Source organism: Bombus flavifrons, chromosome 2, assembly GCF_040668555.2.
Source record: "Bombus flavifrons isolate JBK064 chromosome 2, iyBomFlav1_principal, whole genome shotgun sequence".
NCBI lineage: Eukaryota > Metazoa > Arthropoda > Insecta > Hymenoptera > Apidae > Bombus > Bombus flavifrons.
This window is the reverse complement of record NC_138443.1, coordinates 6135796-6163500: the sequence shown is the minus strand read 5'-3', so window position 1 is coordinate 6163500 and position 27705 is coordinate 6135796. Positions and strand designations below refer to the sequence as shown.

General features: G+C 34.5%; 1 protein-coding gene across 3 annotated transcripts in view; it reads right to left on the bottom strand.

Moving 5' to 3' along the window:
- LOC138190059 (potassium voltage-gated channel subfamily KQT member 1) overlaps positions 1–27705 on the bottom strand; it is a 73752-nt gene that overhangs the window by 27058 nt on the left and 18989 nt on the right. For all 3 annotated transcript variants that reach the window (XM_069132539.1, XM_069132540.1, XM_069132541.1), the window contains exons 3-8: positions 13206–13296; positions 7420–7546; positions 5518–5693; positions 5114–5254; positions 1827–1937; positions 1007–1213 (exon numbers count right to left, since the gene is read on the bottom strand). In XM_069132539.1, coding sequence (XP_068988640.1) covers positions 1007–1213; positions 1827–1937; positions 5114–5254; positions 5518–5693; positions 7420–7546; positions 13206–13296 — 853 coding nt within the window. The remainder of the gene's footprint in view (positions 1–1006; positions 1214–1826; positions 1938–5113; positions 5255–5517; positions 5694–7419; positions 7547–13205; positions 13297–27705) is intronic.

The following is a 27705-nucleotide window of genomic DNA, read 5'->3' as shown; positions in this document are numbered from 1 at the left end:
ATCAAACGAAATTTCAATTGTGAGAAAGGAACATTCAGAACATAAAGAAAGGAAACTAGCTCGATGTTTTTCCTATTGTTGCAACAGATAAGCGTATATATTACTGTAAAATTATGAATTTCTGTAACTTTTCTCATTCTCAAAATAGTCAGACATCGTTGTTTCATATTTAATTTTCAATCATTGTAATCTTTACTCGAATCAGTGATGTAAAAAGTCAAATTAAATTAGTTTCAAATTTTTATATCATTTCTATTTGATAATTATTCGTTTTAAAAATATCTTCGTTTGATTTACATGTGTGAGAAGTACAGTGCAGCGATTAGATGATAATTACGAACAAAATTTTCGAAAGAATGCACATTGAAATAACTAGAATGATCTTTCATCTATAAACATATATCAGAAATAAATATGTATCAAATATACGACTATACTTGAAACAATGATATGTTATTCTGTACAATAATCTACAAACTTCCCAAAATATATACAGAATTTAAATGCCACACAAAATTCAAATTCATATCGAAAATATGGAATTTAATTCTTAATTTCTCGACAAAGATTTCCTTCTACGCAAACATTTCTCTACACAGACTTTTACATAAAATTCATCAATAAACAAATTTAATACGAAACTTCTACTAAACTGTCAAACTTTCACTACTGACTCTCGCTTACAACTTCTAACGCTGATAACATTCAACGACTTTCGAACATCGACACATTATAACTACACATCTACCATTTTACAGTAACATCCACTGTAATCTGTTCAACGAAAATAAACATCAACCAAGTCTCCAATCGTGATATTCTGAATCCGGTCCGTCATTGAAAACAAGAATGACTGAAATGATCCCGGCCTAAAGAACGGCAAAGAACGAATATCGCAATCGTCAGCGTCCAATTAGACGATTCGTAAGCAACTAGAAACAGCAACAATCAACGGCTACAGTAGCTACTGCCACTGAACTCGGGCCAAAAAATCGCGAAATCTTACCTTTCCCAAAGGTGTGGACGGTTGTCCGGCTGGTGTTGGATCTTTGATGTAGATGTTCCACGTGGCCACGCTGTTGATGGCTTTGTCGGCAGCGTAGCACCTCCACAGACACTGTATTAACATCGCAGCGGCTGGTATCTGTCTGTTGAAGTGTTTTTGTCGTTGTTTTTGCTGGACTTTTAGTGCAAAACCAGAGCCCAATATTCCCTGAAACGCGTATTTACCAAATCGCTTAATTCCACGAAACAAGAAACAGAGGCAGTTAATGAAATTATATAAGTTTAAGCATCGATCGAGTGCTTTGGCAGTAAAATTTAAAAACTTTCAAAAAGTGGAGTTAGCCACTTTTGCCTGTGAACAGCTCGTTTGTGTTTTATCTCTTAACACGTTGACTGCGTGGCCCTCCATTGTGAGTGAAATTAGTCTTAAAACTATTTATATAAGTAACTTAATAATCTTAAACTTGTCAATCTGTTTTCGACGGCATTTGAAGATCATTAGCTACTGACACCGACGTAGCGTCATCCGCTTTCGGAAGCAAGTAGATTATGACGCCACAATTGCGTCATCAGCAGTCCACGTGTTAATGCGAATGTCAACAATCCAACTATCGGTACAATTGTTATAACAGTTATAAAGGGTAGTTTGTTTTACTATCATTGGAAAATACGTATAATGCTTGTTTTCGAAAATAAGAAATTGTTCCTTTCAGAATATTCTTTTTAACGTTAGAAATATCGACGATTAAAATATAAAATTTACGCAAGAAATCAAAATGGAAAATATGTGGAAGAATGTATAACGCTAGAATTATACTTACGGCTGGAAGTGCGAAAAAGGATATGGCGAATACGCTGAAACACGAAGCGACTATTTTTCCCATCCACGTTTGTGGGACAGTATCACCGTAACCAATCGTGGTCACGGTAATCTGAAAAAGAAATAAAATTATTTCTCGTTAGAAGAGTTCAAGCATTCTGAAAATAAAGAAAGAGAATCTGTACTTTCATTTAAAAAAGTTACTTAAATAATTTTCATCGTAACTTCTAAAATCATAAAAACGTGGTAACGATTGCTTCTGTCTTTATGATAACCATTTTATCAACATCACGCTTCCTTGCAAACAAATAAAAGAAATATATTTTCTCTTAACACTATATATTGTATAAAACAGTATAAAACAGTTGACTAAGGAAGAATAATGTCAAAAAAATTAAAATAAATAATGTCAAGAAAATTAACAAACCACTGTACAGCTTGCACGACTAAAGCAACAATTTCGCTAAATTTAAAAAGAGAACCAACCACTGGCATTCGAAGAAAATAATGTCAAAAGTAAAATTCGAAAATAAATGTATAATAAAGAAAAAAGAAAAAGAGGAAGCGCACAAGAGATCAAACCGCAGAAAATACATGTACACCTGTAAAACCAATATACTCATTACGAATTTGAAATTCGCAGCAGGATAACCTCAAAGCAACTACCGATCAAATTGGAAGGAACATAGAAATTGTAATTTCCGATTTCACCGTAAATTTGATATTATGCGTTATTGCGCCACTGCCATTAGCCAACAGGTAATTTATTAAAGCCTGTTCCGGTTGAGCGCGGCGTGGTAATTAACACCAAATTGAAAAACAACCTAATTAAAATTTCAATTCCGCGCCGCGTCCCTTTCAGTCGCGGCGAAACGATTCCAGGAGAATTTCCCGTCTCCTGGAAAATCGGACAGCGGTTGAACAGCGGCAATCCGCGAGGCGACGTTAATCAAGCCCACATTTAAATTCTCGGCCTCGGTTTCATCGATCCTCGGCTCGTTGCTGCCCGTTCGACAACGGTTATAAATACAGACATATTTTCCGAATGATTAGTGGCAGTCGCTTAACAAACAGTCGTCCGTACGATCGAGTCAGTTCAATTGGTTTCGACGAAAATCTGGAGAAATCCGTGATTCCAATTAATTATTGGCGTTAATAGAAATCGAACGAGTGGAGCAAGAGCTGGAAGATTATTAAGTGGAGCTATGTGAATGAGCATGGATATATACATACACATATGTAGTTTGGTCCTCTGATAGACGTTACGAAATTCAGACAATTCGTTGTCAATTTTGCAGTGACTTTTCACAGACGTTTTTCATACTTTTTCTAAATATCTGGTTTCGTTACTTCGAATCTGCTTGATACTATACAACCTACATAGTTATTCGCAATAATCGTTATAAAAATTTCTGAGTTACAGAGTTTATCGAATAGCGTCGAGTTTATAAAAGTGATCACAAGTGATGATTTGCAGTGGTTTAAATTTTTCTTTAAGATTTATTTCAAGCCTTTTCCAATTTGATTTAATCTTAATTCGAGTTTTATCGTTTGTTTAGAAAATGTCTAATTTTGAGAAAAATATAAAAAGGTTGTCGTTAACATCTGCATCTCCTGTTCCTTGATATTATCAGAACAAGTTTGATAATTGATTAAAAGTAAACATATAATTTTAAAGTAGAAGCATTCGTTTCATAAATTCCCAAAAGTACAACTGCTTTTAACTGTTTAATAATTAATAAGGGAATATGATAACAAGCTTTACACAGATCCTACTGCATCTGTTCCGCTGTTTATGAAATTTTCCAATCATCTACATGTAGTCGCTTTGTTGCTGTACATGTGTATACCTGAAAAAAGGACAATACACGAAGTTTCATCGTAGGTAGGATTGCATTTTCGGCGTTTGTTTGTTACAAGTACTTGTCTGAAAAGCTATAAACCAACAACGAATTTGTATTTATTAATCGTTCCCAATAAAAGTAATAAGTTTTATCCCATGGTTTTCTTTGTTAAAATCACTCCGATGTTGTGTAAAGAAAAGAAATCGATAGAAATGCATACTCGTGGATTAAAACGAAAGCTTCCGAATATTTGTATAGCCATTTGCAAAAATATTTCCGCCGAAACCGATTCGAAATTTTGAAATCAAAGATCTGATTGAAAGACACAAGTATTTCTAGATTTTAATTCAAATATTCCAAGACCGTTTGTGAAATAAAATTTCCCAAAATTCAGCTTTTATTTCTAAATTTCATTGTCTTACAACATTTGTGATTTACTTAAACTAAACGAAACTATATATACATATATCTTAATCTCTAATTATATACATCTTATCTCTATCATGCAAGATTTAGGCTTTCAACATACTCGTTATCAAATTAAAACGTCTAACGTTTTCAAATTCATGGTAATTGGCAATTGATTCGAGATAAAATTCGTTTTACTTAATACAACGTTTCTGACAGTTATACGTATGTACATATATGTATGTGTCTCCTCATTTAACCGTATTATCCGGCCAATGAAACTCGATGTTACCTATCGATTACCCTCGATTACATTAACTTGCCAGATACTTCAAATAATTGTCGTCCAATTATTTTATCAACTAATATAATGGCGAAATTTATATTCAAACTCTTTCTGTAAATGCTTTATAGACATTCCCCAATAAAATGTAAATTTAAATACGTAATTGCGACGGAAATGATTATTCCTGCGAATTTGAAGTAATTTCGGATTGCTATTGAACTACTATTATATAAAAGAAAGTAGAAATTATTAAGCAAAAGAAAGTAAAAGAGCAAGGAAGATGATAAAAAATGAAATAGTACAAGAATATTTCTCGCGTGATGCGATCTTCGATTCTTTTTTCCAACAAAGTTCTTTCTCATCTCGCATTCGTTCTCGCATCTTCTATTGTTTTCTCGTCCGCATAAAATTGCACGTATCCTATACCACACATACACATATCGTTCATTCTTATACATATTTGTACGTTGTGTCATTTCCTCGTGTATACTTACGTATATATATATATATATATATATGTAAATGTGACCTCAAAAAGACGATAAAAATTGGTAGACAACATTCATACATTTTGTACAATAGCGTAAGAAATATAAAACTTAAGGAAATATTTTTCAGACAGACTGTGCATAGGAGACGTCAAAATACATGTGTATGATGTCGCTTAGAATGACAAGATAGTTTGTACCAGTGCTAATAAAGCTATAACATTGTACAATAAGCAAGCATTTAAAAATAAAAATCACATACCACGCCCCACCATAACGCATCGGCGTAGCTGGAAAAATCTGTTTTGCCATCGGGTCCAACAACATCCTTTTCGGCAAGATACACGAAGTAGCTGCTGAAAATAAGACCTAGGAACCCGATGTACAAAGTCGTGATCAGCTCCTGAAAAGTATGAAATCGTAAAAAATACGATGAAGCATCGCGTCATTTTACACTGGCCAGTGGAATCGTTTCTCGATGAAATTATTTATTGAAATTATTGACCTAAATAACTGTAAACATACGTATGTATTGATTGCGTAATAAGACCGATGAACATTCAATATAGGTATAAGTATCAAATAGAACGCGAGAAAACGTAAAATATTCTATATAATCAATAATTGATACTTATTGAATCTAAATTTAGACATTGATTAACGTACCTGACGATGAATAAAAACGACGGAGCCGAGAAGTCGCCACGTGCCACCTTGTCGATCGACATGAAGCATCCGCAATATTTGTAAAAATCGGATTCCTCTTATAGCAGAAGTGGCGAACACCTGACCATTGCTTCCCACCGACAACACCACCATAGACGCGACCACCACGATTAAATCTGAAGAGAGAAAACAGAAAAAAACAAAAAGAGACAATTAACGATCGATATCATAGGACAGAAAATTCATATGGAGTGACAGTAAATGTTCATACTTAACGATAGTGTATCAATTTTTATATTAATATTCGAGATACTCGCTGTATTATTACACACACACAGTCGAGATAGATTCACTTCTTTAATGTATAAAATAAAAAAAAGACATTTTAAGATAACAAAATTCGGAAGAATAGAAATAACAAAAAGATAATCAGACGATCTATATAAAAAATTTCAATTTTTAAATATATACACTACAACTTCAATTTATTTTTAACAGAACTTTTCAAAATATGCAGCATCCCATCCGCGCTTACCCTGAATCGGATAAATGATATCTCAAAATGATTCAGTTTCACAAAATACCGATTCTACCGTGTTGTGACTGAAACAGTGCCAGGTATAACCCATGACACGTGCACATCCATGGCCGATGACATTTCCTTGCCATTCCGCGACGCCACGCTGGTTATTCACTCTATGGAAATCGAGCGTGTGTAATCGGCCTTACCGATAAACACGCGATGCCTGATCCGATTAATATCCGGCACCGTGTTACAATTTACCACGCTCGTAAAGTTCGTTTGATCGCGAATCAAGTCGCGCGTCACGAAGCCGTCGCTGTTCATTCTCGAACGATCTCGATTATACTTTCGCGCGATTCAATTACGTGAACAGCACGAGAAGCATCGCCCGTAGCGAGTTTACGTCGGATAGCTCATGAATCACAATGGAATCGCGTACATGATATTAGAATAGATGTGAAACATTTCGGTCTTATCGATCGGAATTTTATCAATATAAGATATTTTAGCGATAAATATCATTAATAAGATTATTTAATATTGAGGTCGTACAGATATAATTATAGAAAATTCAGAAAGGATAACGATATATTGAATTGAAGAAGGAAAAGTAATGTACGAGGCTTAACTCGATAATTGGCACTTAATGAAGGCTACGAATTTATCTTACTTTTATGCTTCTGACATAGACTCGAAAGAATTAACTGATCCTTTTAATACGAAGACTATAATTCGCTAAACTCTGGAAAGTTTGCGTCCCGATTTTAATAGGAACGTTTCTGACAATTTCTTAGTAGTAGATTTGTCATACTCAAATATTAACAAAAATCTGAACAAAAACAAGCCATTCGATAAATTTTAAAAATCATTTTCCAAGTAACAAATTTGTCATGTATGAATATTAAATAATAATCAACATAAATGATATTCGTCATCCTACTGCAGAAAAGTAATTTGGAAAAACTCTCAATGAATGACGAGCCATTCGATACGTCTCAATCAGAATATAATATCTTAATCGGTAAATCATAATCTCAGCTTTTACAAATCATTGTGTCTCATGAACCCATAGACTTCTCTGTTTGTTGGTCAACTCGGAGAATCAACTTAGAGACTCAACTTATAGAACTATAGAATGTAGGATATCCTGATGATATGATGTTCGATTGAACTTGATGAGAGGATATCTCGTATGGATAACGAGTGAAGGACAAGTGTGGTAATGAAATCAGCAGGGACACGAGTCCGACAAACAGTTTTGTCACCGAGGGAAGTTTCAATTTCGGCCACGACAATCGATCAACGCGAATATTGGATCAGCCCTTGGGCTGCGAACTAATTAGACCGGGACTTGACGTGCATTAGCGAAACGCACTCACCTATGATACAAATCGGTTTCCGTATGAAACGGAGCCTGCCGCAGCAACCCATGTACTTCGATCTGCATCCCGCACTCCACAACCTCACTAGGTATTCCACGCCAAAGAACACCACCAAACATATTTCCTGTAAACACGAAAGAGAGTGTATAATGCAAGGCTTTTTAATTAACTTGCCAAACTTCTCAATCGAAAATGGCAGAAAATGGTTGAGATCGAATGTGCAAATTTTAGAATAAAATAGATCAATGGATACTGAGAAAAAATACGATGTTTTTAATGTTGAAATATAAAACGCACCAGACGCATGTGGAAGATTTAAAAAATGAAGTACTTTTGGATCTTATCGCAGGTATTAAGATATTTCGTATCCGAATTAATAGGCGGACGAAAGTTAGGAAAAATAGTTCGGATACCAGAATTTTCGTATAATACAACAACAAGTATTTAATTCAGGTTTACGTACGATGCTTAAGGTGAAAGTTGATGTTTGCTTTTATATAATCATGTACATCTAATAGAAAATGTTTATGATTGGATATGCAAGTTTTAAAATGAAATAAATCGATGAATATCGAAAAGGAAGTATGAGCTTTTAATGTTAAAATATAGGACTTATAAGGCATGTCAGTTTCTAGATATTACATATAAAATGTAGTAACGTAAATGTGGTTAAACGCAGTTAAAACTAAAAAAAAAAAAAGAAACAATTTAAACATCGTTCAAACAGTTTTTCCGAACAGTAGAGCATGAAAAATATTAGATAATCACATGTTCAACTTGTATCCACATGCCGTACATTCTGACCATTCAACTTCCATTCACCATTTTTTCCATTCTACGTAATTCAAACGCCGCTTTATTCTCCACGTTACCATGAAAACTTCTTTTTTTACAGAGATTTGAACAGCCCACTAGATTCGAATGTATAACTTTGTCAAAGAATATTCTAACTGTACATTCCATACGTTTCAATCAGATTGATTGAAATTGTTTACTTGTTGTTGCCGCGTGTTTTTCGGTTCGATATTCTTCTTCAATATATCGCATATAATAGTTCATTTTAGCGCCATGTCTAATTGTATTATTATTTACAATTTTTTATAGGAATTTTTAGTACAAAATCTTTAAAATGATGAAAATCAATCGTTATACGATTTTAATTTTTGAAACTTAATTTGAAACTTAATTTGAAACTTATTTAACAATTTTATCTTGTATCTGATTTACATACACACGAACACATTTCATCACACATGTTTTATCTCTGACATTTCAAGCACTTTGTATTGCATTCTGTGTGATGAAATATGTCGCGTATAATAAAACATGCTTTGTAACATGAAAGTACAAGTGTTGCAAAATTTACTGATTTACGCGTTCCTTCAATAATAACGTTTAAAAGTTTCAAGAGGACGTTTCATGAAAGCGATAAATAAATTCCACACACATAATGATCTGTTGATGATAAGTTTTATTTACCATAAATTTCAGTTTAGCAAGTTTCATATTTATTTTATCGTTCGTATGTTGCATGCAGCTTCCAGAATTAAAATTGCATATCAAGAGGATCAATTAAAAAAAATGAAATTAAAATTTCTATTGAATTCTACAACAGAACATGCCACATTTACTCGTATTACAACAAATATTGGCAGTGCAACATTCGCGCTTCCGTTGAAACAGTGTTTGGATAAAGCTCGTCGATGAACTTAATTTAATTTAATTAGTTTCTTCACCGCGGAAGAAATAAAATTAGAAGAATAATAATTTATTATTATTAGAAAAACAAGGAGGAAAAAGATACAAAAAAAACATCTTTGAATTAAGAAGAAAAATTTACAGAATAATACTACACAAATATTTGAATAAACACAAACATCGAACAAATTTCATTGAACGATCAATGACGAACGCATTGAAAATGCGAATAAACAAGTCAATAGGTTAAATGAGCGAGAAAAATGCGATGTAAATTGCCTCGAATAATCGATAATTGTAATAACAGGGAGCAAGGCATTTCCTTGATGACTTTCTAGGCAGCGGAATCATTAATCTCCTGTTCTTAAAATAAATGTACAACGAGCGCGATGCTATACATATAGAGATGCTGTATCGATTGTACGACCTTTATTGCAATGACACGACGCCCTGTAAAAATGGGGACATCGATGACAGAATCGCGATGGTCTGCTGTCCCGTAAAACTTTCACATTTTTCTTCTTTTTTTTTTAGCCCTATTTTGCACGAATACTTCGTTGATATTCTGGATGGTGTTAAAATTCAATAACAGATAATAATGGTAAGAGTATTTAACTTACCTACATGTTAAGAATTAGATTCGAGATTTGGATTAAATTTGGATTGGTTTGGATTTGGATGGTTCATGGTGTTAATATTTCACAGATAGAATTAGCGTTGAATGACGGAAGGTAATTAAAAGGGTGAATGAACTTTTTGTCGATTGGTATATATATAATTAAATATTATTGTTGTATCGTTATATATTTATTATCATAGTTATATTATTATTGTAATTATATATACCTGTATATAATTTAATTACACCTATATAGTAATTTATATATACCTAATATGGAGAAATAAATAGCCGAGTGTATATAATATTTTCGGATATACATAAAATAAAATAGTCATTGATAATTTTATTCATCATTTTATATTATATTATATCTTGACAAAAGGAACAGAAGATACTATCCTTTGATTAATTACCGATGTTAGTTATAAAAAGGAACTGGTTATTGAGAAATGTACGAGCCCGAACTGTCCACCTACGTTTACTTTTAGGCCAAGATCTGTCTAAGAAAACCGGAAGTCAGGATGTATCATTAGGGTGAAAATGGTAACGTGTCAAGGCTCGTAATACGCACGTAAAAAGCTTTTTATGGTGTATACTCGTGGTACATAAGTAAGATTTATGGCTCGTCTGACAATGGCCATGGACAGACGGACACGGAAAATTCCTTTTTGAAAAAACAATTACGATATCTTCCGAATGCCTCAAAATCTATCATTGTCTTTACTTTTTGATGCTTTTTAAGACAACGTGACGCATCAGTATCGGAAGAGAGTGGGTGTACTTCGAAAACTTGCTGGAATTTCAATTACAGCAGAAGGCTTTGTGTCGAAATAGTATTCGCATAATTCGATCGTGTTTAATTTAGGGCGAATAAATGGAATGAAAGGTATTTCAGTAGTAGGAAACGCGAAAATTAATTTATATTTAATGCGTCGATACTACTAAATACTTACCGATAATATTGCCACGGTAGCGCATCACGTTATAATTAAAGGGTCATAAAAACAAGAATAAAATAGTGAAACATTAGATTTCAAATCCAAAAAAAAAAAAACTATAGCTCGTAGTGAATCGCCCGAAAGCGTAACGTACGTTCCCCAGCGTTGTTCGATTCGAGAATTCAAATTAAATTAAATATTTACGAGCAAAACCGACATGTATTTAATTTGGAAAAATTTACGGCATTATTTACTTATTTATTTTCTCTGATTGTACACCAGTCATATTCCGTCAACGTTATTCTTTAATCTAACATTTGAACGCAGCATCGACCTTTCCGCCTCCGACCTCAATTCCGTTAAATACCGTTCTCACTGCACTTCTATCTGAACATTTTCAAGTTTTTGTCAATTTGGCTGTGTTTATTCTCAACTGAACGAAGAAACCCTTTTAGCTCGAATGATATTTACGCTCGTTTCTCGAATCGTTTCAAATAAACGCGTAAGATAGAGGAATATTTTTTTAAACGTCCACTTCTGTTGATTCAATTATCCACGTCCTTTAGTGCGATAAGAAATGAAAAGAAGATGCGAGAAGTTTAATAGAAAATAGATACATGTTAATACAAATTCATTACACACATTGCAATATAAATTTCTAAGAAAACGAATCTGTGGAGAAATAATTTTTTTTTAAATATAATACCAAATTGTAATTATTTTAACTGATAATTGGAGCACATAACAAATGGCGATTACTATCGAACTTTGGCTTAAAAATTCATGTTACTCGACATCTTTGAACAAACCATTGATTCATTAACTTCGGTATTCTGATAGTTCGAATCTACTAATGAGAACAATTCGAAGGCCTAGAACTTCGATCTTCATTATCGCGACATTCCACGATATTTATCAAACAGTTTGAAGACCATTAACGGTTGAAGTCCACATTGATCACGATTAATTGTGAAACACACGCCAAACTATACAGACTTCTATAACGAAACATCGATTTACGGAAATTTAGTATCAAAGCATACACATTAGAACGCGCAATTTTATTTTAGTACCGCGTAATATTGAAACCGACAATTAGAAAGACACTGCAATCGCAATATAAATTTCTATGTTGAATTTTCTTGATCATTTTAGATTTTAGGTTTTTACGGTGATTAGATAACATAGTTATGGTACTTCGGGTTCTCATCGCGTTTTTATCAGTACATTACGCTTTGTTCCGACATTTTGCGAATATTCTAAATTCACTTCTTCAGGGCAGACCTGAAAATGAAACGCAAAGTACTAATAAAGCCACGATTGAAAAAGAGTCACGAATATGCTCTTTAATTATCATATTCATAAAAGTATGAATTTGCAGAAATATTCGCAATGTGAATACGACAGTACACGATAACTACGTTAGAATTCACTTTTCAATATGTAGTTTCGGGTAGTCAATTCAGCAGTGAACAGAAAATAAACAAGACATGAGGGAGAAGCAGCTCGATGGCTTTGAGCTGCCACTATCTTCCACCAGGATCGTAGACAACAAGCGCTTTCAACGAAAAGAAAAGTACGTTGTTTCCTCGAGAATTGTGTAAAAGCACTAAAAGACCGATGGATTGTTAAACGCTTCCCTGAAAGATATATGGAATAAAGAGATCGTTCTCTGTGATTTCAGAAGTGTTTGTTTGCGAGAAACAACTCAGCCCTTTGGCATTGAAAATTTCCCCTTTCGAATGTTAACGAACTTCCAGCAGACTTTCTGCTTTCAGACCCGGTATAACTAATTAGGCCAATTTATCTTAATCAAGCTACGCTCGAATTACTTTCCAAACGAATTACTGTTTTGTTTGAGACGAAATTCGTATTGAGCTTAAGCTTCTACAATTTTGCGTAGCATTCGAAGAATTTTGATGTGCAAGCAACACTGAGAATAAGTCAATTTTTGTTCCCACGAATTTCTGGTAATTTCTCATTTTATTTTTTTATATTTTATTTAATATATTTATAACATAAACGTCATTTAGTTATAGCGTTTTAATTCTCAAGGAAGAACAATTTCAACTTTTGATTATCTTTCAACTTACAAGTCTATTTTCTAATAGGAATTTACTTACCGATCTTTATGTTACGTAGGTAGCGTTATTTTTATATTAATATAATAAGTATATTAATTTTGTAGTTTCAATCTTAGGAGATTAATTTTACTTTTCAAACACTACCATTATCAATTTAAGATAATTATCAAATGATAATCACGATTGTATAGTTTTTTTTTTATTTATTTATTATTATCCATGTTTTCCGGCTTTGGAAGACTTCCGGTTAGTCATTATATTGAACTAAAGAGTAGATGTAACTTGACCTTAAACCTAACTTGACATAATTTAAAACTTATAGTCATGATTACGAGCGACAGATGTAAAAATTCTCGAAACATCTATTCAAGTGCACTATGAAGAAATTTTTATATACTGGGTGTAAAAAATTGACGATGAATATAGTATAAAGCTACTTACCATCCAAAAGAGGGTTTCGTTCGCGAAATTACTGTACTGGTCTATCGTCGACAAAACGCTAAATATGAGGCACACCAATACCACCATGAACCTGGAAAAAAGTAATTTCGATTAACAATTTCATTATTTTGCGCTCGTTATTTACCAATGAATTGATTAAAGGATTCCTTCCGAGTTGTCGAACCGTTTAATACTGTGAATTTTAAGATTATTTATTGATGTAACGCGGTAACTCTCTTAAATTACCATTCCAATAATAAATGTAATAAAATTTATACGTTGAAAGTTTAGCACAGGACTGCGATAATATTATCGAAGTATCTTTACGAATATCTTTTAGTTTGTTTGGAAAATGTAGAGAAAGAATTGCTCGGTACAAGGTTTATACGCAAAGTTTATAAGGTCTAACAAGTCATGAGGTTTGGCGGAGTGAAGTCTAGTAGTTAGAGAGATACGGTTCCTGTTGAAATTTCCGAGAGATGTTCTACTTGCTATTCGACGTCCTCTGACATTCTGGTTACTGTTTGACTTATTACGACCATCTGATTTCTACTGCTAATTTCAACTTTAAACGGAAACTAACATCGCTACGCTGCCAACTTTACAGTTACAATCGCAAGAGTAAGATACAAACGATACGATATTTTCAGACTTCGTGTATTCGTGACTTTAGCATTGTTGAGGGAGATTTTACGTTCAACAATGAACGTAACAGTATGCAATAGTATCAGCTACGATTCGCTCAAATTTACAAACAGATAAATAAATCACAGTTTTTAGATGAAATATGTAGTCCTATTTTGAATAGAATTCTATGTTCCGAATATTTGTACGTTCTTAATCTCAATGAAATTATATAATAAGAATCCAATGGTTTTTCTAATGGTTAGATTTGTACGCAAATATCTTGTTAATCTCGAAAGGATTAAATAGGTTTATCTCGTACAATTAAACGATTGAAATAAAAACGTTCATCGTTGGCTTCCACTTTGTTATACAGACTCGAAGATGGTATCCCGCTGGGGGTAGCCATCCACATGTTATTTAGCAATTAAGCTAGAAAAATTGACCGAATGTCCAGCTGGACAAATTGTAAAATATAAATTAAATAATAAAAAAAAAACTTTGCTATACTTATCACTTTCAGATACATTTCGTTCTAGAGCTCTTACATAAAATTTTTAATTTATTTCCTGTTATACGTATATAACATTATTATATTATAATAAAAATATATTATTATATTATATAACATTGTGTCAGGGAAACAAGGAATGAAATTTTTACTTCGACGTCACATACTACGAAAACATTTAAATTTGTTAGTTTAGAATTTTATATAAAGGTCCTCATGATTTATAACGGCTCATTTTCTGCATCGGAAAAGATCTATCCATCTTACTACATTGATATATTGGGAAAGATGAAACAGTAGATGATACGCCCGATTTATAATTGCGTCCTGCATTTTATCACGAATCATTGTCATTGAAAATTCATGAGACGCCAAACGCGTTACTTACGTCGCCGCATACATTATCAGTCAATAACAGCCGGGTCATGGAAGAAAGGACTTATTTATAAGCGAACCAATTCATATGCATGCATTACGTATCGATTCTAACCGTTTTATCATCGAGACATTTAGACAGCCGCCGAACTGGGACGTCCACTATACCTTTATCCAAGTTTTGCAATTCATACGGTCTTCCGGCGAAAAGACACTTATAACGATATGCTATTTTTAGCAAAAACCTAGTTACTATTATATTATAATCCATCGTTGAAAAGAGCTCTCTAAAGTAGTAAGCTGCGCGTATCAATCAGTCGTGGGAGTCACTGCACATCCTTAAAAGGTTCGTTTGATTAGAATAAACCACACTTTATACAATATCATATTTACTTATTAACATGTGGGGAATAAATATTTCTTGGAATAAACATATTTATTTAAGTCGATTGTCGGGCAATTACAATGAAATAAATACGAATTAAGTTGGGATTAAGTAAGCAGAACTTTTCAAACTTGCTGCATATATTAAATAAGTCCGATAAATTCGATATTTGTTAGTCTAATAGGTCAAGTGGGTGCAATAAACTAAGATCGCTTAATTCATTAAATCTATGGAGGCAATTATTCAATATTTCAAATAAATGAAACATATTCACAGAGCGATATCCAATCTATGGATCTAACGTTACTAAATAAATGGAAAAATAATTATTTGGTATTATTGAGGTGAATATTAAACTTGTTGATTTGTTTCATAAAGAGACGAGTGATAAAATTGTAATAGTCAATTATATTAAAATCACTGCAAGTACAAGTACAGAATTAGTGTATTTTTCTTTTATTTGGTAGAATTTTCACAATCAATTCTCACTGAGAATTATAAGTAAATTATTTTGGCGTGGAACTGTAACTTGGATTATAAATGTTTATAGTATGTTTGATTCTATTTGAATCTAATGCTTAAATCTAAAGGGTAATGTCTTTTTAGTCTCTGGATCTGATCCGTCGTGTCAAGTAATTGGATAACTAATGGGTTTTGGTGATTGTTAACTTTTATATTATATCTGTTACTGAATTTGGATATTTCTTCTTTAACTGTGGGTATCTTAAGGTCGCGATGTATTGTTTCGTTGGTAACATACCAAGGTGCATCTATTAAGGATCTCAGAGATTTTCATTAGAATCGTTGGAGAATCTCTATGTTGGAATTACTCGCTGTTCCCCATAGTTGGATCCCATAGGTCCAAACAGGTTTTAATATGGCTTTATTAGTGTATGCTGATCGTAATCGTCGCTCGCTCAATGCTACTATTCAACTCTCTAACCGTTCGCTATTCGACTAACTATTCGACTATATGACTGTCCTAGAGAGCACGTTCGTTTATTTGTATCGACAGGTGTTATTATAAAAAGTTCAATTATAACTCCGGTTGACGATTACAAATAATGGCAATAATATTTTGTCCGAAGTTCGTTTACTTTAAGACCTATCAAACCTAAATAACGTTGGTATTCCAAGGCACAATAATATGAGTCTCTCCCGATTCAAATGTTCCATTGACTCATGTGGCGTTACACTATTATGAGATTAAAGAAAAAATTGCAGGTTGTCAAAAATTAATTAACGATACAGTATCTAAATAAAACTATCACTAAGATTTCCTAACCCTGTTCTTTCAAAAATCGATTATCTTTTGGTATCTTGTAGTAATCCGATCTGTAGAATAGTCATTTGCAGCAAAATACTCAACTTACTAATCGCGTAATTAATCGACTCCCAAAGTTAGTTAAATATATGTATAAGACTTGTAGTATAGGTTATACGACCTCAAGATAGCCACACTATCGGAACTAGCTTCTCTTCTCTAAATTATAGTAATTAACTCGACGACACGTGATCCTTCCGACTCACGATATGCCCGTCTCGTGTGCATACGATTGCTTTATACCGCAATATCTTCGAAAAATTTATTTGAAACTTTCAGACGATTCTTTTATCGTTTTCTTTTCCTAACAACAGAAATCCAAACTAAAAAAATTCTACTGGCTCATTGGCAGACGCTTCAACTTAAACATGCAGAGTAAAATAATGCTATATAAAACCATATTAAAACCTGTTTGGGCCTATGGGATCCAACTATGGGGAACAGCGAGTAATTGCAATATAGAAATTCTCCAACGATTCCAATCGCAATCTCTAAGATCCTTAATAGACGCACCTTGGTATGTTACCAACGAAACAATACATTGCGATCTTAAGATAGCCACAGTTAAAGAAGAAATATTCAAATTCAGTAACAGATATAATATAGAAGTTAACAACCACCAAAACCCATTAGTTACCCAATTACTTGACACGACGGATCAATTTCGCAGACTAAAAAGACATTACCCTTTAGATCCAAGCATTAGATTCAACTAGAATCAAATATACTATAAACTCTTATAATCCAAGTTACAGTACCACGCCAAAATAATTTACTTATAATTCTTAATAAGAATTGATTGTAAAAAATCTACCAAATAAAAAAAACATTTCTTTTCCTATGTTTCTCTTAGAAAAATATACAGAAAAATCTCGTATAATATTTTTCTCTTACGTTTTTTCCCATCATCGAAAATGAGTGAGATAGTTAAGGTGGTCAAATTGAAACAAGACACCGTATACTCACGGTTGAAATACATGCTCCGTACGAATAATTGAATCCGTAGAGATTTGAAAGGAACAATGAGGACCGTAATTGCAATGCAGTGATAAATTACTGGCTGAATTATACTCGTTTAGGTCACGAATGCACACATTATTAAATCGATTCGCGCAACCAGAATCGTCGTTTCGCGTGTTCGGACATTTTCAAATGGCCAGAAAAATATTTATTAAACGTGTCGATGAGAATACAATTTATAGGTTGCGCAAATCGCTTTTCTACACATTGATATATACATAGATTTCGCGATTTCGAGACCTCAAGATCTATCGTCCTTTTCTGGATTGGATTGTACGCATCTCCTTTTCTGTGAATTCCATCTTCATCTTCTCGCGAACTTATTACAGAAAACAATCTTTTTTTTTGAGAATTTCACGGACAGATCACGTCAAGTTGCAGCTTTGCAATTCGATTAGATGTTCCATTATATCTCTCTATCTCTGAAGCAAACTTACATGACTTATTTGAATCTTGTACCGTTGTTAAGTAAACCACTAAACAGCCTCCCATTTAACTGGAACCAGCGCTAAACGCGCGTTACACAACGACCTATCATTCATCGTGATTTTCTTTTTCTCAGATTTCATCGAATTTCAGTTGGTTACAAAAGTCAGTTAGAGAAGTTTCTTAAAGTTGAACTTCTATGTACAAGTAAGCATTTGATGTAACACAGGTAGCGGATCGATCTCGAAATATTTCCAAGAAATTCACTTTGTATTCCCTGTGTCACGCAAACGATGAAAATTTCCAAAGCGACTCAACGAATTTTTCCGTGATTATACACAGGCTCGAGTGAACTCCAAAGCAATTTAATTTATGTCGGTGGTTCGTATCAGCACGCGAAGACAATCTACGTAGCGATGCGGAATAACAAACGAAGCAAACGCGATAGAATATGCACGAGCACGATATGTAGGGCGATATTTAACAGTTGGAAATGCAGATACCTCGAAATTTCACAACTTGGCTGGACTACTTTGATTCGATTTAAGGCTAATCTCGCGTATCACCGTCGACCTTATCGTAGCGACTTACTGTCGACGTTGGTTTAAGATTCTCCGGTGAGGAGAATGCGACGACGGTTAGATGGGAATGTCGTGAACGGAGAACGAATTCGAAGTTTGCAAACTTTACGACGTTGATAAATTTTCCAAGCTTATGGAATTTGGAAGAATTTTCCATAACAACCCTATGCGACAACGTTCTATAAAACTGTTCGTAATACATCTTTCTTTTTTTACAAAAAATTTGATATTTCAGAACAACATAATAAGTTTAATCGTCGATTCTGCACAACAACATCTTATTCAGTTATTCCGTAAATTTTGTCTCTTTTTTATCTAAAGTTTAATGTGAAATTACAGAAGAACATTGCCACTTTGTCAGTTCAGTCATCAACGTATTCTTACAAAGTTTTTGTTATGTTCTATTAACGAATAGTTTCCATGCCATACACACAAGGTATGCCAACTACAGAAAAACTCGTCAAAGCCGATTTGTTTCGACGGATGTAAAGTATTGAAAGGATTAATAAAAGTGATGAATGTACAATGAGAGATTGTAAATTATTAATTCACGAAAAAGTAACGTAATCTACTATTTCACGTGCAACAACCTCGTACAAAATCCTCTAAATTCTCCACAATTTTCTACCAAATAATAAACCCTGCAACTTTCAACGATACGTTATTGAGATACAATAGAAAAAAAAGAACACGGCGCCGTACAACACCGTAGAAATGAAAAAAAGGGAGCCGAACGTGGACAATTATCATAGTAGGTCGATGAAGGTGACCCGCAAAGCGAAGGTAGCCTAAGGGGTGTGTAAGATCGAAATTATAGTCGGCCGACACGCCATCTTAAAGCGTGTTCCAAAGCGAGCCGACTTCGTTAACGCGCCGTTCGTCGTTACTTAACGAGCTATCGCTTGCTAATAAATTACTTGCACAAGCGGATGAATCCACCGCAATGTTTACCAAAGCCTTCGGATTTCCTACTGCAATACCCGCGAAATCATCTCGGCGTTTATTCCATCGTAAACGTCGAATGGGAAAAGCTATCTGCCCGTGGAGATGTCGGCCGCATTTCAATTCGCATCTCTGGCCGTATGTATCCCCAGCCGTTGATTATCGTCACTGTTTTCTCGTTTCGCTTGTACACACGATGAATTAATAACAACGTTTAAATGAAACAGATCTCGCTAGTTTGAATCTCAGGAAGTGGTAGCTGGAAATAAAGAATTTCGTGCTTTCGGATAATAACGTGAAAATTGATTTTGTATTACGAACGAAGCGAAACTTCTAATCTCTTACGGTCTTTAATGATGAAGCTTTAATTAAGTTCATGTTCTTGTTTATATTTAAAATAAAAAAGATATATAAATCTTTTCTAAATTGATATCCAAAAGTTATTCTGTTTATTATCGTCCGTAGTAAATTCACTATTGTTTGCATTCAATCGGGAAAAAGATAACTTTTATTCAAAAACCGATCGAGCGACCAGTTCGATAGAAATAGATATATTAAAATATACCTTTGAAAATATAAAATATATTAAAAATATTAAGTGTCGTTATAATGTGTATAAAGTATAAGGAAGGTATAAAAGGACTGTGTACTTTTAGTTTTATGCTCTATTTCGTTTCTTTACATTTAATTATCATAAAGTCGAGTTTTAGCTTTAAAATGTAAAAATCGGTAAAATAATATTTTATTTTACATGGTTGAAATGTTTTCTTTCATCGTATATCGCGGAACAGCCCATACAGTTAGTGTGTTCACGACGTGGTCGACGTCGATAGGCTCTTCATCGTGGAGGATAGTCGAGGAGTGCTCGAGAATTTATCCCTTGTTGGTCGACCAGCTCTATCAAGTGGTCTGCGAGCAACGTGTCACGAACGACGTTCCTCTTGTTTCTGTATCACCAAAGAGGATTTACGATTGTTTACCCTCTTTTGACGTTCACTTTCCCAGTTTTTATCTCAAGTTTCGAAAATTTGGAACTATGCACGTGTCACGCTAAGAACGTGAACGAATCTCAGCAACTTTAACCACATTCGTACTAAGATAAACTGTAAAAAAGAATACAGTGGCAAACATTATGGGCTACCATTGTTATTTACGATCATTTTTTTCGATTGTAACACAATCCAAATCCAAAAAGTATAATATTTAACACCATCTTTTCAAACAATATTATTTACGAATGTTATAATTCGTTTGAATAGACGTAACTTTTTATAGGAATTATCGTTGTAAAGCAATCCCTCTAAAAGGATTTGATTGAAATCTGTAATTTCTCTTTGTAAACTGAATTATTGATTCTAGACGAATCAATATTTCCTACTAATTGCAACATTCCGTGTATAGTTAGAAGAATCAATGGGAAAAATTGGACGCGTGGTTAAGCGTAGTGAGAAAGCATCGTGTAAATCGTAACCAGTTACAACGGACCGGTTGAATCATATTCGTCGAATTAATTTCGGAATATCGGTTAAACTGCGTTCGAGTGTTACTCATATACAAGCGCGATCCATTCATTGATTGTTTCTCTCGTAGTTAACCGCAATCCGAATCACAATGGTATTCTAGTGTTATCGACGTTTATCCTGGGGATTGACTGGTAGGACGAAATTTTGCTATTAAAATCACTTGTATAACCGCTATTATCACTTAGCTGGGTATCGTTATGATTAACTTCGTAAAACAAAAACAACCGTAGTTTAGGTATTAGAAATTAGGTAAAAAGACAAGTGTAAAATAATATAGCAAGCAAAATAGACATTGACTCTACTTAAATATATGTTGATATTTAAATAATTGTTGTTCTTAACGTAATTTGAATCTATTTCGTGGAAAGGCTTCTGGTTAGTTATTAATATTCAAGTCCTCGATTTCATTAATGCAATACATCGTAAAGTATAGTTTGCTCATGAATGCGACAGAGTGGTGTAGAAAGATCAATAATAATACCTATCCAGACGTACAAGATTTATTATGCTAGAAGTTGACACGAATGCATACTTATTTCGCATAGGTTACGAGTCAATTTTCCAGTAAATCAAGCGTTTCGTAAGAAAATGTTTCCTAATCTTCCTAATTTTTGAAAAAAAATTTATATTTCGACAAGCATTTGTAACAGAATTATAAATAGAGATTTAAAATTTATTCGCACAAATAGAAAGTAATTATATGCTTAACACGCTCCCAATACAATTTAATATAATTAATAACAAAAAGTGTAAAAATATTATGCTGTAAACGAACGGTGCGTAGAAGACTTCAAACAAACATCAACTATGTACGATATCAAACAATCATTGAATTCATATCAAGTACAATAAATACGGGCGACCAACATCTGAATTGTATGTCCGCACGCAAACAGAATATATCCATGAAATTTATAAATACATGTATCAAATTGTAATTTCAATCATATTATCTCCGTATTTCGATATCGATGATAATCTCCTTAGTGGATCATAAACATATTACATTCTCTTAAACAGAAATATACGAAGACTCTCGAAAAGCTTCCAATACCAATTACAATCGCGATTAATCGAAAAAATTATAATCTTCTCGATATACACGGTGCATCGTTTATTTGTTCTAAATTAAAATCTGAAAGATTTGTCAGATCATTTCTTCGAGCTAATAATTCTCAACGTTCGAAGAAACATTTTCTCGATTCCGTCACTATTCTGTGTATTCCACGCATGTATTATATTTAAAAAAATACTAATTAACAATATCACACTGCCTTTCTTTCACATATCACCTACCAAATTATCTTCTTCGTCCAGTCTTTCCATTGCAATCGTAAGTCTCTGACAAGATCAACGTTTAGGCGAATATGACACTTAATTTGTTTCGACTTTCCGAAAAATTTTCGAGCGGAACTCGAGATGTTGGACGCGGATCGATTCGTTTGCCGAGCGAATATATTTTTTTATTTTACGAGCGCAGACGACCGACCGTTAAAAAATTTAACGATGCTCGTGTAAAAGATTGAAATACGAGAAAATTCGTGCCACGCTCAACACAGAAAGATCGCGCGCATGTATCGTCAAGTATGATTTCCGGGCTAAAAATAACAAGCGGCACGCAAATAGCTAGCCTATGCATTGCACCTAATAAGTAATGCTGCTATTTATGCGGCGACAAAGTAGGCCGAAACGTTAGGGTCATTTCTATTAAACGGCAATGTTTCTTCTCCGACCATGAGAGATTATCGTTAGTGGGACTGCAACGAAAAGGCCGCAAGAAATCACGATTTTTTGTCTAATGGATGTATTAAGTATCTTCTTAAAATTGGTTAAACAGGAAATTTCTTGATATTTTGTACCTTGAAAAATGCTAATATACGTGAAGTGTATGCGTGATTCTAGTTGAATCTAATGCTTAAATCTGAAGGGTATTGTCTTTTTAGTCTGCGGATCTGATCCTCGTGTCAAGTAATTGGGTAACTTTTTTTTTTGCACGTGGAGAAATCCTCATGGACACTCCGCTGCTGCTAATAATCGCTAACAGCAGAGTAGTGTCGGACTCCTACCGACTAAAACTCCACGATGACCATCCTACGCGTATGACAGGAGTGCTCCAGGAACCTCTTATGAATTATCTTCTGTTGCACCCCCTTCCCGCGTCCTCTTGTTCGAGCCAGTCCTAATAATTCTCTGTCTGCTTAATTTGGCGTTAGCAAGGGGCATTGCCCTTAGTGCTATCCCCCCTTCTAGTCGTGGTCCGTTGGGACGGCGATTAATGCGGCTCTAGGCCGCCTGACTGCCATCCCCCTCCATCGTCTTATCCTACAAGGGTGAGAGTTTTTCTTTCTCTCCCTTTCTGCTCGCTCCTTTGCGAACATAGCTCGCTCGCAGAAGAGGCGAACAGCCTCGTATTCCTGTGGCCTGCTCAACATTGCTTCTATAATCGCCAAGAAGGTTAATCTTTCGCCTATGACGTGCCGCAGGGTGTAGCGGGACAGCTCCCACGCCGGACAAAGCTCCAGCGTGTGCTGCGCTGTGTCCCTGCCCTCCCCGCAGTGGTAACAGATGTCCGTCGTCTCCCGACCGATTTTCCTCAGGTACTCGCCGAACACATCGTGTCCCGTGAGCACCTGGGTCATCCTGTAGGTGAGCGGGAGGCCGCGGCGGCTTCTCCATGTCTCCCAGTTTGGGAGGACCGCCTCCGCGCCTCGATGTTCGCCTCCCTCGTTGATCAGCTGGGATCGCCACTGGTTCCACGCGTCCTCCTCGGCGGTTCCTAGGTCGTTTGGGACCGCCTGCTCGGTCGAGTCCTCTCCCGGATCCCATACTCTCATGCGGAAGTAATTGGGTAACTAATGGGTTTTGGTGGTTGTTAACTCTTATATTATATCTGTCACTGAATTTGGATATTTCTTCTTTAACTGTGGCTATCTTAAGGTCGCGATGTATTGTTTCGTTGATAACATACCAAGGTGCATCTATTAAGGATCTTAGAGTTTCTTATTGGAATCGTTGGAGAATTTCTATATTAGAATTACTCGCTGTTCCCCATAATTGGATCCCATTGGTCCAAACAGGTCAGAAATATTGGCTTTATGTTTTCTGAATATCGAATTATTAACAACTCATAGTGAAAATATTAATGCAATAACTTGGATATACTCTCTGTAAAATTGTTCGATTAGAAATCTGTCGATTCTTAATTCTTTTGCATATCTTCGTAGGAAATAATCTGCATACACTGTATCATCTGATTTGTTTAAATAGATACATATCCGTCAATTTCACACATATCAATTTTATTCTTACACTTTTCGAAAGCCTTAGAATATTAAGAATTCGTTTCAACTCGAATTCAACTCATATTCAATTGGAAATTCGAAAACTTGTCGGAGACACAGTAAAGCTTACAACATACGTATGATGCGGAAATTTAAGGTACAACTTTACGAATATTACGAATATTATCCACGTTACATCGGCCTTTTTAAAAATTTCGTCACTGCAACGAGCCAGTTTTACGAAACGGACGAAAAAGCTTGCTGCCTTGAAATACTGGAGAAGTAAATATATAAAAATATGCAGCAAATGTACCAAACAGAGTCTAGACGCAGAATTATAATTTTCTTTTGCTGCTGCAATCCGAATTTTGATAAAAATATAAAGAACTATAATATACTGTTAATGTACATTTCTTGTAATTACGTTGGAAATTTCCTTTCTTTTAATATCAAAAAATTTGTTAAGGAAAACAACGCGATGTCTACGGCAGAATTAAAATCGTTTTACTAAGAAACTATTAAAACCATCGTTTCATGCATCCCCTGAAGACACTCGATTATACGCGAGCCACACAATGCGAGTCAATTTCCTTTGTTCGACGAAGGAACGATGAATATTCGTCTCCAATTTCGCATCGATTGTAGGAAAACGTGCGTGTGTAACAATGGTGCAACCAGTGACAAGTATTCGTTCGGATAAGACAAATAGATATTGCAAATAAAGTTTCTGTTAACGTTGGAAAACAGATTATGATTAAAAATATTTGCACTGCTGGTAATGGAATTTATGATAGCTACTGTATATTGTAATGAGAATATAATTTACGATGTTTACTGAGATTCGTGGACAGTGGTACTATCAAGTGTCGTACTACGAGCGTTCTAATTATTTCAAAATGAATGAATTATATAATTCGCTAATAAGAAACTTGGAACAATGATCACGTTGAAGGCCGTGACAATTATAGGTAAGATAATTCATTTTAAAACAAGAGATATAAGTCGTGAAATTTATTAAATAGAATACATGTGGAAGCTATAAATAATTATTAATTTCATTGTTACATGCTTCAAACGTATTAATTTAACAGATTTCTCTTAGATTGACTCTACTCTGTTAACCAGGAAAGAGGAGTTTCTGTGCTAATCGAATGGTATTACATATTTTTACGTATTAATTTTTAAACTTTCACTGCCTCTTTACTCCTTAAAATAAATTTCCCTCTTAGTTGTTTCAACGCGAAACCATGAAACAATTCAAGTAACTTAACATCCTGAAAATTCGTTATATAATTTATAACCTTAGGACTCTCAATGCTTAATACTGAAAATATAGAGAAATTATGCAACGTATTCCTTATGCGTCTGATGACCAACAAATTATTCAACTCAATGAAATATTGCACAGTAGAAAATAATTTATCACTGATATAATGTTGCTATCCATTCAGCTAAAATAATTAAAATCACGCCGTTAATTCTTCTTCGTACTATTACCAAATAAATTAAAGCAAATAATTTTCAATCTAAAGCAACAAGCCATTTTTGAATATCACTGTATCAACTATTATATCTACTATCATGTTTGACTAGCGATCTATACGGAATTCAAATCTCTTGAATGTTAAATACTCTGAACTGGAAAATTTCTTATAGGCAACACGCAACGCGATGACTATCACCGCGAATATAATATTTATTTCCATTTTGCATATTCTACAGGATACAATTAACTATAGCAGTGTATGATTAAGCTGTTACTTCGGATTTCTATTATGTAAAATTGTATGAAGCAAATAGAAATTAAATCTTCTTTATCGTTTGCGACAAATGATCATCACAACCATTAGCTCGATTAATTGATGTCTCGAACAGAAAGAAGAACCGTCTGAGCTCGGTCGACGATCATTGCGAAGTGTGAAACGATTTATAACTCGTGCTGAAACGTTCGGCAAACAATTCAACTGATATAAAACAAATAGTCCTGCGATATTTTTCACGACAAAATGATAAATATCTGTACAGCTAGTTGCACTTCGATTAATATCATTGAACGATAATTTTTCTTCTGGGCAAGGAGACCATGATCACGGATAAGAAACAGACTAGACCTATGGTCTCATGAAATTTCGTATTGTACGACCTGAAATCCCAATTTTCCACATTTTTTTCCAATATTATCGAAATCAAATATTAAGTGTTTATTCTCGTGACACTTAATTTTCGTAACAATTTAATTATTGGAATGGTAATGTACAATAGTAGTATTTCAGAAGCTGGAAGAACTCGGAATTTATTTCTTTTCTACCTGCAATTCTAGTTTCTACAACTTTCTGTTACTTCCTTTCCTTTATACTAATCTTCAACTTTCACATAATAGTTTCATGAATGAAATCAGTTTACACGTGTAGCCAAATAAAACTATTTGAAACGAATCTTTCTATTGACTTCTGAATACATCCATAATTCTCGTGCCAAGAAGACGGATGCACATGAGCTAATGATAAAATGAAATGAATGTAGTCATCCACATGTTATTTAGCAATCAAGTTGGAAAAATTTACCAAATGTCCAGCTGGACAAATTGTAAAATACAAATTAAATAATAAAAAAAAATTTAACAATTGTTAATTTCTAACGCGTCGTCCAAGAGTTCGGTATGTGATGTTCCGTTGAACTTTACGAGGAAATCGGTTCGACTGAACCACTTGAAACATCCGCCGAGCGAACTTGTAACCGAAATCGGTATTGGTGTTTCGCGAAGCTTGCAATTATGATAAAAGGTATCTAAACAACAATACACGGAGAAACCAGATAAATTATGCGGTTAGAACGATGTTCGCGCCGAACGAAAAACGGATTCACGCTTGCGGAAATGAATGGCGCGTTCGAAGAGTGACAGTGGATGCGTGGAGAGCAAAATGAAACACGCTTCCGTGATAATTTCCGATCGTGCCGTTTCGCATCGTGAAAAGTGCGATAGTACAGTGTATTATCGCGAAATCAACACAGATCCGGTCAAATCTTTCGCACACGCAAACCGAGAAAAATAGAGAGAGAGAGAGAGAGGGGGGAAACGAAGCGAGGATCGATCAAAAGAAAAAGGAAGCGCAGGTGGATAGAAACAAAAGAATGGAACAACGAGGGAAAGTGACACGAACGCAAGCTCATTAAAAAGCACCGAGGAGAATCGTTTCGCTGCAACAGGAAATTAACGAGAAACGATAAGAACAACCGTTCGATGCCGGTCTCGCGGTACGCGATAAAAAAACGAGAAAGAGAGAAAATAAAAAAAAAAGAAGGAAGCGTGAACGTGGTTGCGTTCGTGCGATCAATAGACTTCGATGCCACACGTACCATCAGGACGTATACTTTGTTTTCGTAATGAATTATTTAAAGGACTGCGGTACTTGGCAACAACTTTGGAAAAAAGGAGGTCCGCAGGGGAAAACAAAGAGGGAGAATGAAAAACGGCAAAACGCTGAATAATGCATGAGGACCAAAAGTA